Below are 13,708 nucleotides of genomic sequence, written 5' to 3' on the forward strand. Positions count from 1 at the left end.
GACACATCGTGTGTCCTGACGACCTAAGTCTACGTCACTTGGGGGATTTTCTGGCTAAAAAAAAAAATCCTAGAAAGATCTCTCTAGGATTCATTCCGTGTCACTTGAAACCAGCTCTGCAACGCGCACAGAAACACGAGAAGATGACCAGTGACGACCACAATAAATATATTTTTAACTTCTCAACCAGCACACAAGAAACATTTTCAGTGGCAAATCTGCTTCCCAACATGAGGCTCGTGTCCATGGCTGGGTGCTGGGAGCCTCACGCCCTCCAACAAAGGGCACCGCGGGGCAGAGGCCCTGCCTCACCACACCCAAAGGAAAGATGTGTCTGTAGCAATCTTGGGAAATCCAAGGTCAAGCAAATAAAATAACAATTTGGAAAGGAAAAAAGAAACAACGTAAGTTCCCCGCTTCTAGGAAAAGTCTTTTTTTTTTCCCTCCTCGGTAAAATATATCATTTATAAAGCGGAAGTGAGTTCTGTTGAAAAATACTTGAAATATTCTCTCAGGGGGAGAAAGCAGTTCTTCACCAGCTTGGCTGGGCCCTGGAGGGGCGGCTTTGTCCTCTGCCTGTTGTGCACCAGCAGGGACAGTTCCTCTCGGGAGGCCAAGGCTGAGTGTCTGCTGCCAAGGAGAGAAGGGGGCTCGTTACCAGCCGAGCTCTGCCCAGGGCCGGGGTCGGGGTCGGGGGGCACCGGGGGGAAGCCGGCCGGTGCCAGTCCCGCTAGACAACCTGGGGGGCTCCCCCACCTCAGTGGCAGGTGCCGAGCAGTCCTGGGCCCCAGGGGACGAGACGCCCCGTGTCTCCCACGCCCCCCCGGGGGCGAGCAGGGCCGGCCTCTGCTCGGCAGACCCACTGCCCGTGTGAAGAAGCCCCTGCCCACTCGGTGGGCAAGGCTGGCTAAACCGCCACGTGCATCCTCCCAAGGAATTGCTGCACACACGATGCAGAGGGTACCACGCACGTCCGTCCCCCTGTGCTGGAGGCCCCATGGGGGGCCGGCGGGGTGGGGAGCGACACGTGGACCTGGCTGCAATGTGATGCGGCCGGAGGGACGCCCATCTGGCCCTGGCAGCGGCACCCCCACTACCGTCTTGGGGCCCGGGCTTCCCACTGGATTCAGAAGCTTCTGGGTTTACTTCGTGGATTAAGGCCACAAATGAGGAGCGGGAAGCACGCAGTGCCCCTCGCCACAGCCGCCTGCCCCCCCCCCGCTTCCCCGGGGCCGCCCTCCCGTCTGGGGGGCAACCGGGATGACCGCGACTGTGACCGGGATGACCGCGGCTGGCCGTGCGGAGGCAGCTGCCCACCTGCAGCGAGCTCGGGCTCTGTCCTCACCGCTGGGCTGGGTGAGCCCGAAGGACTGTGCCCCTGTGAGGCCGCTTGGGGAACCAGGGGGGGTGGGGAGGAGAGGTGGTGCTCGGGGCGAGAAAGGCATCGGGAAGCTGCTCCCCGGGGGCTCCCCCTGCACGGCACCCGGCCCTGGTGGGCTGGGCCCAGAGCACTTGCCACACTACAAGCAGGGGGATGCTGGGACTGGGAGGTGGGGGCTGGGGGGAGAAGTTTCCAGAAACCCGCTGTCCGGAGGAGGAGACTTAGCTCAGATCCTGGCCACGCTGGCTCAACCCGAGGGCAGGTGCCACACGGCCGTGTCCTCAGGGGCTCTGGGGCACAGTGTGCAGGTGTCCTGGGAGCAGAAAGCTGCCCGGAGTTGTGAGGCTGGGGCACCAGGGGCCGGGGATGTGGTGGGGCCCAGAGACAGACGGGATGCTCGTAAGAACAATCCTGAGAATGTTCTGGCAGCAGAGAAGGGGCGCGTGTGAAGGCCCAAGGCAGGTGTGTGTCAGGGACAGTGGTTCAGTACAGCCCAGGAAGGCACTGTGGCTGCGCTCGTGTTAGCGTGGGAGTGTGTGAGCCTGTGTGTGCAAATGAGCGTGAGCCGGTGAATGTGAATGTAGGAGCAGCTGCGTGAATGAGTGTGAGCAGGTGGGTGTGAGGATGTAAGTGTGAGCTAAACAGGAAGGCATGAGCAGGTATGTAAGTGTAAGTGAGCATGAACAGAGGACTGTATGTCCTGAGTGTGAGCCGCTGAACAGGTGTGATGTGTGAATGAATGTGAGCAGGTGTGTGTGTGTGTGAGCAGTTATGTGAATATGTGTGAGCTGGTGTGTCTGTGTCAATGAGTGTGAGCACATGGGTGTGTGAGCAGGTGGGTATGAGTGTGAGCAGGTATATGAATATGCGTGAGCTGGTGTGGGCGTGTGAATGAGTGTGAGCACATGGGTGTGTGAGCAGGTGGGTATGAGTGTGAGCAGGTATACGAATATGCGTGAGCTGGTGTGGGCGTGTGAATGAGTGTAAGCACACAGGTGTGAGTGTGAGCAGGTGTGAGCAGGTGTGTGGCTGAGTGTGAGCACACGGTGTGAGTGTGAGCAGGTGGGGGTGTGGGCAGGGCGGAGCTCCAAGGGGCAGGCAGGGGTGCCAGGGCGCAGGGGGCGGGCACACGGGTCCCGGGGAGATGCCGGCCCCTGGTGGTGGAGGAGCGGGGGAGGGTCCCCGGGGCGGGAGTGGCACTGCCGAGCTGGCGCGCCCAGGGTTGTGGGGGTGGGCGGGAGGCCTGGCAGACACGGCCCGGGACGGGGACACCCGGGCTCCCCCCTGCTCGTCGGCGTCCCCAAAGCCCCCACGCGCCCAGAACACGCAGCAGACACCTTTTCACGGCGGGGATGTTGCTCCACACGTGCACGGCGTCCCGCACGGCTTGGCCACAGACGTCCTGGATGGTCACGGGGTCGGCCTGACGGATGCAAAGGCGACGGGGGTCAGGGTGACGGGCACAAGCTCGGCCCCACGGGGACCGTCGCCGCAGCCGCCTTCCGGGACCGGCCGCCTGGCTCCGCGGCGCTTACGCATCCCGCGATTCCCTCCAGCACCTTACGAGGGAAAGGGGCTGAGAGAGTATCGTGAAACTTTTCACCAGGAGACCCGTCGCCGTTCCGTCCCCGCGGGTCCCGGGGGCAGGGGTTCCCGCCCGCCGCAGCTAGCCGTGGCTTCCCCTGAGGGACGAGGATGTCCTTGGTCCTTGGGCCGAGGTCGTTTTGCTCCCGGAAGGTAAGAGGCTTTGCCGGCGGACAAAGGGTTTGTGCCGGGGCCTCAGGCTGCCGGGATTCTGGAGCCTCGGTGTCCCTGGAAGGCCCTGGAAGGAAGGGCGTGGGGTGGGAGGGGACAGACCTCCCAGCAATGGGAGAGCGAGCCACGGAAGGGAGAAACTGAGGCAAGAAGCCACCCGGGCCCTGGCCCCCAACAGGAGATAGTCTGACTGCGCCTGCGTGGACTCAGGGGCCGGGAGGGTCCCCCGTGGACCGTTTCCGAGCCCACATGGGCCTCCCCCGACCCCAACACCGGCCTGGGGGAGCCACTCGCCGCCGGTCGCTCTGAGCAGATGGAGGTTTCTGTGCTGCGCCCCGCAGAGCCGACCGCCTGGACCCGCACACACGGCTGAGAAAGGCTGACTGCGGGCTCGGGCTGCGTGCGTGACCCCGGGAGCTCGGGCCGCGTGCGTGACCCCGGGAGCGCCGGTATTTAGAACGTGTCATCGGGCCTCCTGGTCAGACCTGGCCCTTGTGCTCCGGGCACCCGGGGCTATAGGTCTGGTGTCACATCCCCTCCTGCTCCAGGCGGGGCTGGCCCCCGGGGGGGAACCCGGGAAGGGACGCTGACACCCGCAGCCCAGGCTCCTTGACCACAGAGGAACACGTGGCACTGCAGCTCGCTCCGCGCTGCAGGAACACATTTACCCCCGGACCCGTCTCTGGGCCCGTGAACACGGCCCGGGGGGTGGGGGGTGGGGGGTGGGGACCTGTCACCAGAGGGAGGAGGAGCCGGCCCAGGCCTCTCCCTGGGGACTCTGGCCCGGTCTGACGCAACCGCCCCTTGCGCTCACGCCCGCCCGCTGTTCCCTCCGCCTGCGCGCTCCTTCCCTGCTCTGCTCCCTACGCCCGTCACAGGTTTTCCTCCCTTTTCCAACCGAAACACGGCTGTCGCGACCCTTTCATTCAAAACACGGGTCGTGGGCCTGAGCCGAAGAGCTGGGACCTGTGCCGGGCACGTCTAGGTCCTCCCCCGCTCCTGGCAGGACGGAGGGTCCCCAGCACCATAGGAAACGTGGGGAGCCGCCCCTTGGGCTACCTCTGGTTTGGGACCTCTTGGGACCCCGCCAAGCGCGTGTGCAAGATGCAAAGTCAGCACGTTTGCCGCTGGTAGCCGGTGCCCAGATTTGGAATCTGCACTTTTTGGCTGGACCCACATTTCTTATTTAAATTTTTTTTTTTTTTAATAAATAGTGCAGGTTACAAACCCGGTCCCTGCTGCTGTTCCGAGGTGGCGTTAGGCTCCCGATCGAGGAGAAGCCATCAGGGATGAGGAGGAAAGCAGGGGCATCACGAGGACGCGTGGCGGCCCCTCGCGCAGACGGCTTCTAAAGCTGTAGCTCATGGGTGACACTCTAGGGGAACGTCACTTAGCGACCTCGGAGGCCGGGCCGCGTAGCCTGTCCCCTCAATAGATCGAAAGAGGAAAGCGACCCAGTTATCTCCAGAGACTGGAAAGAAGAACGTCTGACGGAGCCGACAACTGTTCTTGACGAGCGTACCGCAGACGTGGGAGCCGATGGAAACTTCTGGAAACGCCCTCAGCTGAGTGAAATCCATCAACCCCAACCTACGAGCCAGCGTCAGCTTCGTAGGGGAACACGGGAGCGTCTCTGCGACCGGCAGACACAGCCAGGGCCGCCCCGTCGCGGCTGCAGCCCGACATCCCGGGACAGGCGCCTGCACGGCGAGACCGGAGGGGCCCAGGGACCGGCTCAAGGACCCAGAAGGAAGGACCGAACCGACCGGGAACCACTGTCACCCGCACATGACCCCAGGAGGCGCGGGAGCCCGGGGATGCAGAGGAGCCAACACGGCTCATCAAATGCAGTCGGACGGCGGAAAGGAAGGTCCCGCTCGCCGCTGCCGGAGAAAGTGCCGGAAAGGAACGGGGGTCCCAGGCCGAAACCCAGCAGGACTGCGCGGGAGGGAGCCGTGCACCCCACGTGACCCCGCGGCCCCTGATGGGGGATGCTCGGGGTGGTGGGCACGACTGTGAGAGTGACAGCTTGCCCAGCGGTGTCACCTCTGGGGCGCGTCCCATGATGTCCCTGCTCACCCACACTGCCGTGCCGTCGTCCCCCCATAAAGCCACGGCAACCCCGACACCCAGCAGAGGGAGCAGACCGCACGCATCTTCGCGGCCGCACAGAGCAGAGCCACACACAGGGTCCTGGGTCAGAACGACCAACGAGGGGGGCATCTCTGTGGAGGGAGGGCTTCCCGGGGGCGGTGGGGGGGGCCCTCCACTGACCGGCTTGTGTTTAAATAAAACATGGGGGCAGCTGCCAGGACGTGAGGGGACAGAGTCGGCAGCGAGGGCTCCTGCCGTGAGCGCAGGGGACACGTCCTCAGAGGGGGACACCAGGCCCCACTGGGGGCTCTCCTGGGGGGCACAATGCTGGGAGGGGCCCGGGCCAGGTGAGCCCAGGACGGCTGCTCCCAGGGTCAGGATGCTGGTGGTGCCCCCCCGAGGATGAGTACACGCCTGTGAGCGTGAGTGCACGTGTGAATCCGTGTACGTGTGTGGCGTGTGCCAGCGCACTGCATATTGTGTGCACGTGTCATGGGGGTGGCATGGGGCCCGCGGAAGCACACCTCTTGGGTCCTATGTGCACGCATGAGCTCCTATGTCGTGTGCGGCGCGTGCCCGTGTGCAACGTGTACAGAGATGGTCGTGCGCACACATGAGAGCCCCGCGGTGGCCTGTCTAGAAGTGCAGGAGCAGCGTGCCCATGCAGGGGATGCCCTCCCGGCCACCTGACGGCCCGTGCCTGGCGCGTCCCGGAGAGGCCGCCCTCACAGGCGTGGACGGCGGTGCCGCACGTACCTCCAGGAAGCGAGTGGCCACGGTCTGTTCCTCTCGCGTCAGCACCAGGTTGTCCACGAACATCCAGAAGAAGGGCTGCGGGCAGGCCGGCCGGGGCCTCGCGTACTGCAGGACGCGGTGATACTGGAACAGGTACCAGGCTGGGGAAGGGACGCGGGCGTGTCTGGGCCGTGCCCGCGGCGGAGGGGGGAGGCTGAGCGGCTCTGCGAGGGCGCAGGGAGACTGCGGACGGGCCCCTCGGTGCGGCTGGCCTGGCCCCCGGCCCCACCTGCTCCCCGGGCAGGCCTGTCCCCCCAGAGCCAGGGTGGCCCCAGCGCCCAGCCTCACCCAGCGCACCCACACTGAGACAGGTATAACGGGGCTGGCAAAGCACATGCGTGTGTCCCCGGGGAACCCGTCCACGCAGAGCAACGGGGCCAGCAGGTGGGGGCCGCTCTCAAGTGGGGCCACGGCTTCCCGCGGGTCAAATCCGCCGCACCGTAGTCTCCGAGCAGACGGGCTACTCGTGCCGGTGACACGCGAGGACGGCCATGTCTAGGAGTGTAGACAGCTGGCACCTTCTGCTGTCCGTCAGGGTGCAAATGGGCGTGGGGACCAGAGGCCCCGGGAGGGCGGGCGGGCCGTGGACGCTTACCCGGAGGATGGTCACAGGCGTGGCCCAGGGCGGGTGTCGAGCCATACACCAGGTTGAACGGGCCCCATCCCTCCACCTGTGGGACACGGGCACACTGCAGAAGGCAGCACGGGCACAGGTGCCCACGGGCCCACAGCCACAGGCGCCTCGTGTGTCCGGGCGGGAGGCTCACCATGAGGCCGAGCCCCCACGGGCCCCGGGTGGGGAGGTGAGACCCACCAGGCCACACCCACCGCGCGGGGTCAGGGCCGCCACCGGCCTCGGGGACGCGGGGAGCCCGGCCTCCGTCATCAGTGGGGAGACCAGCCCTCCGCAGGGACTTGGAGTCTGAGGTGGCTGCCCCGCGAAGGTGGGCACGGCGACCCCCCAGGATCCACGGGGAGGCTGTGTGCGCCCCTGACGTGACAGCCGGGCACGGCCTCCCCTGCCCACCACGCGGCCGCAGGGGTCAGCGGTCACTGCAGGCCGGCGGGAGCACACGAGATCCACCGCGCCCCGTGCCCGAGCAGACCAGAGGGCACCCTTCAACGCCAAAGTGACCTAAGTGCCCCCCCGGGCGGCCTGAGGGACTCCCACTAATGACAATCCTAGCTCCTGTCATTCTACTAAAAAAAGACCGAGACACGCAGCCCCGGCCCCTGGTTTTTGGAGAGCACCTGCTCCCGAGCCCGAGCCGACCTGTGCTTCCCGGACCGGCCGCCTCCCCGCTCAGCAGGCGCCTGTGTCCTGCGGAAAGCCCCCGGCCCCGCGCCCCCCGCCTGCCGCCCGTGTCCCCAAGGGCTAATAATGCTCCATGTGTCCTCCCCCCCCCCCGGGGCAGGGGGCTGGGCAGCGGGCTGGGAAGGGCAGCTGACTGGAGCCGAGGGTGGAGGAGGGGGGGCAGGGCGGAGGCGGTGGGTGTGGGCTGATGGGCCGGACACGCAACCCAGCCGACCCCGCTGACCCCACCTGCAGTGACATGCCCAGAGGAAAACCCAGCCTGGGCGACAAGTCCCCGTCCTGCCGGTGGCCCGGCCGCCCCCTCCAGCTACACCAGAAACCCCCTGAGCTCCCTTGAAATCCGCCCAGAAACCCACGGCAGGAGCAGGTGGTGCCTGCTGCTCCCCATCGCTTGGGGGGGCTGCGATAGAACCGCCCGGAGGGCACAGGGCTCGGGACAAAGTGAGGTGGGGACGGGGAGGCCGAGCGAGGCCACACCCGCCTGAGCCGGTGTTGCAGTGACAACCCACGTCACGCACTTACTGGTAGAAAACAGATTTCAAGTATTTTTATCAAAACTGGACGCCCAAAGAGCCAGCCCCCGGGACCCCGCAGCTCCCTGGCCTGCGGTCAGCACCCCCCCAACGGCCAGCACCCCCGGCCCAGCCCCCTGCCCACGGTCGCTGGCTCAGGGGGACGGGCTCTGTCCTGTCCACAGACCAGGGCTTCCTGCCCCGGGGCCCCCAGGAGGAGCCTCCAGGCCCCTTCCCATCATCTGAGGCCTGGTGAGTCATCTAGGCGCTTCCTCCAAGGTCACTGCCCCGGCCAGCAGGAAGCAGCCTCCAAGGGAGCCAGAACATTCCGTCAGGTGTTCAGAGGATGCCCCCCGTGACTGGCTGTTCAGTTCAAGACTTTGTCTGAGAGGGCAGTGGGGGTTAGTCCCGCTGCCCGGGCAGCACTGGCCCCGCTGCTGGGACCAGCCCCTCGGGCCTCAACCACCCGGACTGGGACGGGGGCCCGGCCCGTGGCTCTGCTCTGTGCCCGGGCGGCATGGGGGCCGCGAAAGCACACCTCTCATCTCCGCCACTGCCTGGGGGGTGCCATTCCTGCAAGCTCCCCCGGCCCCCTGGCCCCCCAGGACCCCCTGGGCCCCCAGGACCCCTGGTTCCTCAGGCCCCCCCAGCTACCCCCAAGCCCCCCAGGTCCCCCAGCTCCCCAGGCCCCCACAGCTTCCCCCCGGACCCCTGGTTCCCCAGGCCCCCCAGGGCCTCTAGCTCCCCAGGCCCCCATGGCTCCTCCCAAGGCCCCTGGCCTCCCAGGACCCCCTGGCCCCCCAGACTCCCCCCAGCCCCTGGCTCCCCAGGACCCCTGGTTCCCCAGGCCCCCCAGGCCCTCCAGCTCCCCAGGCCCCCACGGCGCCCCCCAAGTCCCTAGGCCCCCAGGCCCCTCTGGCTCCCCAGGCCTCCCTGGCTACCCCCAGCCCCTGGGCCCCCAGGCCCCCCCAGGCTCCCCTGGCACCCCCACAGGTCCCTTGCACATCTCCTGGCCCCCAGAGTCACACGGCAGTCCTTACATCCCTCCTCACGACATCCGTGACATCATCCAAGTGCTTCAGTCCTGCCGGGTTGGAACCACCCTCCAAGAAGCCCAAACTCACGAGCTCTGCACGGGGAGACACAAGGGGAGCACAGGGGGGCGAGCGTTCATTTTGACCCCACACAGAACAAAGGGCCAAGGAGGGATCAGGAAACAGCACACTCAGACTCGGTCTCTAGGACGACGCAGGGGCGGGGGCGGAGGCCGCTCACAGAGCAAGTGAATCCCACTGTGGATGGATTCAAGAACTCAAGGAATTTGTTGCAAAAGCAGACTCCCCCGCCCCTCCCGCTGTTGCGTCACGCCCGGGTTAGGAAATCCTGCAGCCCTGGTGCTGACGCTAATGTCACCCAGCCGGGCTGTGACAGCTGCGGGCACAGCCGGGAGGCCTCGGCCTGTGGGCGGACGGGAAGGCGGGAGCAGCAAGGGTCTTATGATATCCCCCAGGGAGGCGTCGTCTGGGTGGGCAGACGAGGCAGGGTGGCCTCAGGCCCTGACCCCGGGCACCCCGAGCAGGCCGGCGTCTGCGCATCATGGGGCGGCCTGGGGTGCGAGGGAGGCACGGGCGTGTGGCTGCTCCAGGAGAGCTGGGCCTCAGGTCACTCACCTGTCCTGATGTCCCCAAAGAGGGACAGCACCCGGACCGGCTCTCGCTTCCACACGGGCACCGTTTCATAGGTCTCCAGGGGAGTCTCCTGTTGGAAACCCAGTTCTCGCCGTGACTTGGTTGCAGAGCCCGTGAGGCTCGGGGAAACCCCTCTCCGGTCCAGGGAGACGCCCCGGAAGGCGCCTTCAAGGCAGGCTGGCCCTGGCCTGCCCCCGGCCCCCCAGCTGAGGTCTCCAGGCCGGACGCCCACCCGGTGCAGGGAGGCAGGCGCAAGGGGCCTTTCCTGATCACAGAGGAAGAAAAGCCTTTCCCAAGGAAGCACTTCGTCGGGACTTCTCGGGGGATCCTGACTACCTGGAGTGGGTTTCCCTGACTCCTGGCCTGAGCAGCCCGAGCAGGAGCCCCCGAGCCACGTGGGGCAGGGTCTGCCTGTGGCTGCAGCCGATGGGTGGGGGGTGGCGAGGTCAGAGGGCACCAGGAGGGCAGTGGGTCTGGAACAAGTGCAGCTCTGATGGGCACTGGGGGGTGGTCCTGGTGCCCTGCTGCGCTGTGGGGGTGAGGGTGGGGAGGTGAAGGCTAGGGGAGTGGAGGCTGCGGGGGCTGCGGGGGTGGAGGCTGGGGGGTGGAGGCTGGGGGAGCGGGAGCCTGGGCTGCCAGGTCCGGTGTGGCCCTGCTGGTGTGGCCCTGCCATCCCTGCCTGCTGACCCAGGGTCACTCTTGCGTCTTAGGTTCCGGGGCGCCTGTAGCGGTGAGTATAAGCTGAGACCTAAAACCACTAATTTACTTCTACTCTGGAGGCACAGTCCCAAGTCCAGGGGTGGCGGCTCTGGGTCCTGCTGGGGACACTGAGGGAGAGCGTCCTGCCTGGACGCTCGCTCCCATTGGCTGGACTCGGTGGTGCCCTGTGCTGAGCCCTCCCCCACCCGCTGCTAATGCCTCCCTCCCTCCCTGGCTGGAGGGAGCACCCCTGCCCAGCCATGGTGCCGGGAGCAGGGAGCACCGAGAGCACTGGGAGCACCAAGTGCAGGGAGCGCACCCCCAAGAAACAGGAAGGAGCATCTGCTTAGAGTCCTTGGCCTCCCCCTCACTCAGAACCCAGGGCTCTGCAGAGAAAGCAGGGCTGGCGCCGCGCCCTCAACCTAAGGCCCCCCCTCCCCCCTCTCCCCACCTCCCCCCTTGCCCCCCCTCACCAATTCCCGGTCGCAGAAGGCCTTGAGCCAGCCCCGCCACTGCCTGCGCCTCTGCAGGAGCCCGCTGCGCCTGAAGGGCAGGCACAGAAAGCACAGCCAGTTGCTCATGGCCTGAACTCTCCCCGACGTCCCGGGGGCCACCAGGGTGTCCACACACTTGAAGCAGTAGCATCTAGAGTCAGAGAGGAAGCGGCAGTGACCGCGATGGCATCCCGCTCCCGCCCTGGACACAGACCAGGGAGCCCGCCTCCCGTGAGAGGTCTCGCCCCCCCCCCATGGTGCAGGGGTGAGGGGGAGCTGTCACCCAGCATGGGGGGGGCGGGGGGGTGCAGTCCCTGCCAGGGATCTGCAGGGACAGGAAGGAGCCACCTGCAGAGGACAGTGAGGGGGGTGATGCCCTCAGCCTCCGGCCGCCCACCTGCGGAGCCAGGAAGTCAGGGGCTCGCAGGGACACAGGTGCAAGGACCGCAGCCAGGGCGGGCGTGGGGGGAGGGCCATGTGAGTGGGATGGTGGCCCAGGGACCCCAGGGGAGGGAGCATAGCTGGAGCTCGGCCTCCGCCCCCGCCAGCCCCAGGGGAGCGGGCTCTGCGTCACTTCCCCGCTGGCTCCGACCCAGGGAGCCGGAGCCGCAGAGCTTGGCGCTAACAACAAAAAGAAAAATCGGGAACGTACATCTTTCCACGCCCGGGGCCCTCACGTCAGGGCTCACACCAAACACAATATTTGGGATGAAAGTGGAAACCATCTTGGCCGGAAGCCCCCACCGGGCTCCTTCGCCCGCACTAGCCCCCCAGCGCCCCCAAACTCCCCCCAGCCTGGCCGGTGCCCCCAGCCTCACCGGGTGCAGTCCGGGTTTTTGCAGATGAGCAGCGTGTCCCTGGAGCAGCAGATGGAGCAGTAGGACTGGCAGCCGTCGTCGTCGTACAGGAACAGGCAGTCCAGAAACTTGTCCTCGGAGAGGGGCGGGGCCGGGCTGGCACCTGCTCTGCCCCAGGCCCCCTGCAAGGCCCCCCTCACCTCCCCGCTTACCTTGCACGGAGCGCACATCCCCCCCTCAAACAGGGGGTGCTGCGTGTGCACCTGGAGGCTCCCGCAGCAGATGCACATGCCTGCGGTGGACGTCCAACGTGCCACAGGAGCCGCGACGCCAGCAAACAGAGCACCGCGCTTAGCAACGCCCCCTTATTGTGCGAAATAAGCGCAAGACCCCGACCCCGACACCCCCCGGATGTTGTGGGAAAACATGAAGAACTAAGCAAAAGGTAACGGATCCCACCCAGGATCTGGTCGGGCTCACGGATCGGGGGCTTAGCCGGGTGACAGGTCTCCCCAAGCCGGTCTACGGATCCCTCTCCAGATCCCAGCTGGCTTTTTTTTTTTTTTTTTTTTTTTGCAAAAATTGATAAACTGATCCTAAAATGCCTATGGAGGGGCGCCTGGGTGGCTCAGGCTGGGAAGGAACGGACTCGTGATTTCAGCCCAGGTCACGATCCCAGGGTCCCGGTATCCGGCCCTGCGTGGGGCTCTGCGTGGGGCTCTGCGTGGGGCTGCGCGAGGGGTGGGGAGCCGGCTTCAGGACTCTCTGTCCAGCGCACCCGCTCTCCCAAATAAACAAATAAATCTTTCTAAAAAACGTACAGGGAAATGCAAGAGAATCGAGAACTGGCAAATCGACAGAGAAAGGAGACTCGGGGCTGCCCGCCCGCCTTCGCCCGGGCCGCGCTCACCTTCTATGTCTCTCCGGTCCACCTGGACGTCATATGCACCGACACCTGCAAAAGGCGACCGCACGCCCGTTCCCTCTGCCGCCTGTCTCTCCCGTGTAAACGCGGTCGAGGGCCCCCGGGGGCTGGGGGGCCTCCTGCCCCTGCCGGTTTCCGAATCTTGTGTAAATATTCCAGAGGCCCGGGAGTCGGCGCGGGCCCAGGTGGCACCCTCAGGGATGGATCCGCCCCCCGGGAGCCTCACCTCTGCGGGGCCGGCAAGAACCGGGCGCCGGCTTGCTGGAGCCCACCAGGATGATGTCCGCGCTCTGCTCTGCCTCGGGCTCCAGGACTGGGACGGCCACCAGGGGACCCGCACCGGGAGAGGGGCGTGCACGGGGGGGAGATGGGCCAGTGGGCCTCTGCCGGGAACCCTGGCGCCCTGCATGGGGGTGAACCAGACCTCCCGGTGCTCTGGGGACACCTGCTCCTCCCGCCCCAGCCCCCGGGGCCAGGGAGACCTGGGGTGGGCGCCGGTCCTGACAGGAGGCCTGGTGTGTCCCCCGTGGAGTGTCCCTCCCCGCCCGGGGCCCTGCCACAGTGTGGGGTCCGGTGGGCTGCTCCCCACAAAACGGAGGGCGGTGGAACCCAGGTCCTCCCGCAATTGGGGTCCCTAGCACACCCTCTCCTCCCCTGTCCCCCCAGACCCCCGCCTGCAGTCTCCCGGGAGGGCACCCCAAGCACAGGAGGCCGGAGAAGTAGAGGGGCTCACGGATTTCATAGGTCTCAGGCCAGGGCTCCTCTGCCGGCGGGGCAAGGGCTGAGCGGTCCAGGGTTCCCCGGGGGGACAGGGCCATGGAACCCGCAAAGGTGCTTCCTGGTGACCCGCAGGACACGCGCTGGATGGAAGAACTGGGGGCAGGGGTGCAGACCCGCAGGAGAGCACTGGGGTGGGGGCGCAGGGTTCCCACGTGACGTGCGGGGGCGGGGGAGGGGGCGGGAGTGCAGGGGAGGGGCGGGGAGCCTCACTGCCAGGGGGTGTGGGGTGGAAGGGTGAGGGCTCCTGGGGGCGCTCACCCTGGGGGAGGCTAGGGAGTCCAGTGGGGGAGGGGGAGCCCTCAGGGTGGGTGGGGTCCAGAGCCCACCTCTGTGAAGGGGTTTAGGGTGTGGGGGGTTCAGTAAGGGGGCGTTGCTGGGCAAGGAGGTGGGGAGCTGGGGGGAGGGGTGCTGGGGGCGGGGCTTGGGGGCTGGGGGAGGTGGGGCTCCAAGGGGGGGGCTCCAAGGTGGGGAGG

The 13,708-nt window shown here is 66.5% G+C and overlaps 1 protein-coding gene across 1 annotated transcript; it reads right to left on the reverse strand.

The window, feature by feature from the left end:
- Nucleotides 1-29: 29 nt before the first annotated feature.
- Nucleotides 30-13,273, reverse strand: DNMT3L (DNA methyltransferase 3 like). The gene is made up of 12 exons (XM_055313480.1): nt 13,189-13,273; nt 12,703-12,858; nt 12,441-12,485; nt 11,743-11,822; nt 11,552-11,664; nt 10,713-10,884; nt 9,523-9,610; nt 8,893-8,981; nt 6,621-6,696; nt 5,987-6,126; nt 2,719-2,804; nt 30-630 (listed from the first exon to the last, which is right to left on the reverse strand). The coding sequence occupies exons 1-12, from the start codon at nt 13,271-13,273 to the stop codon at nt 465-467; spliced, it is 1,296 nt and encodes a 431-aa protein (XP_055169455.1). The 3' UTR covers nt 30-464.
- Nucleotides 13,274-13,708: the final 435 nt, after the last annotated feature.

This window comes from Nyctereutes procyonoides, unplaced genomic scaffold (genome assembly GCF_905146905.1).
Source record: "Nyctereutes procyonoides isolate TBG_1078 unplaced genomic scaffold, NYPRO_anot_genome, whole genome shotgun sequence".
Lineage (NCBI taxonomy): Eukaryota > Metazoa > Chordata > Mammalia > Carnivora > Canidae > Nyctereutes > Nyctereutes procyonoides.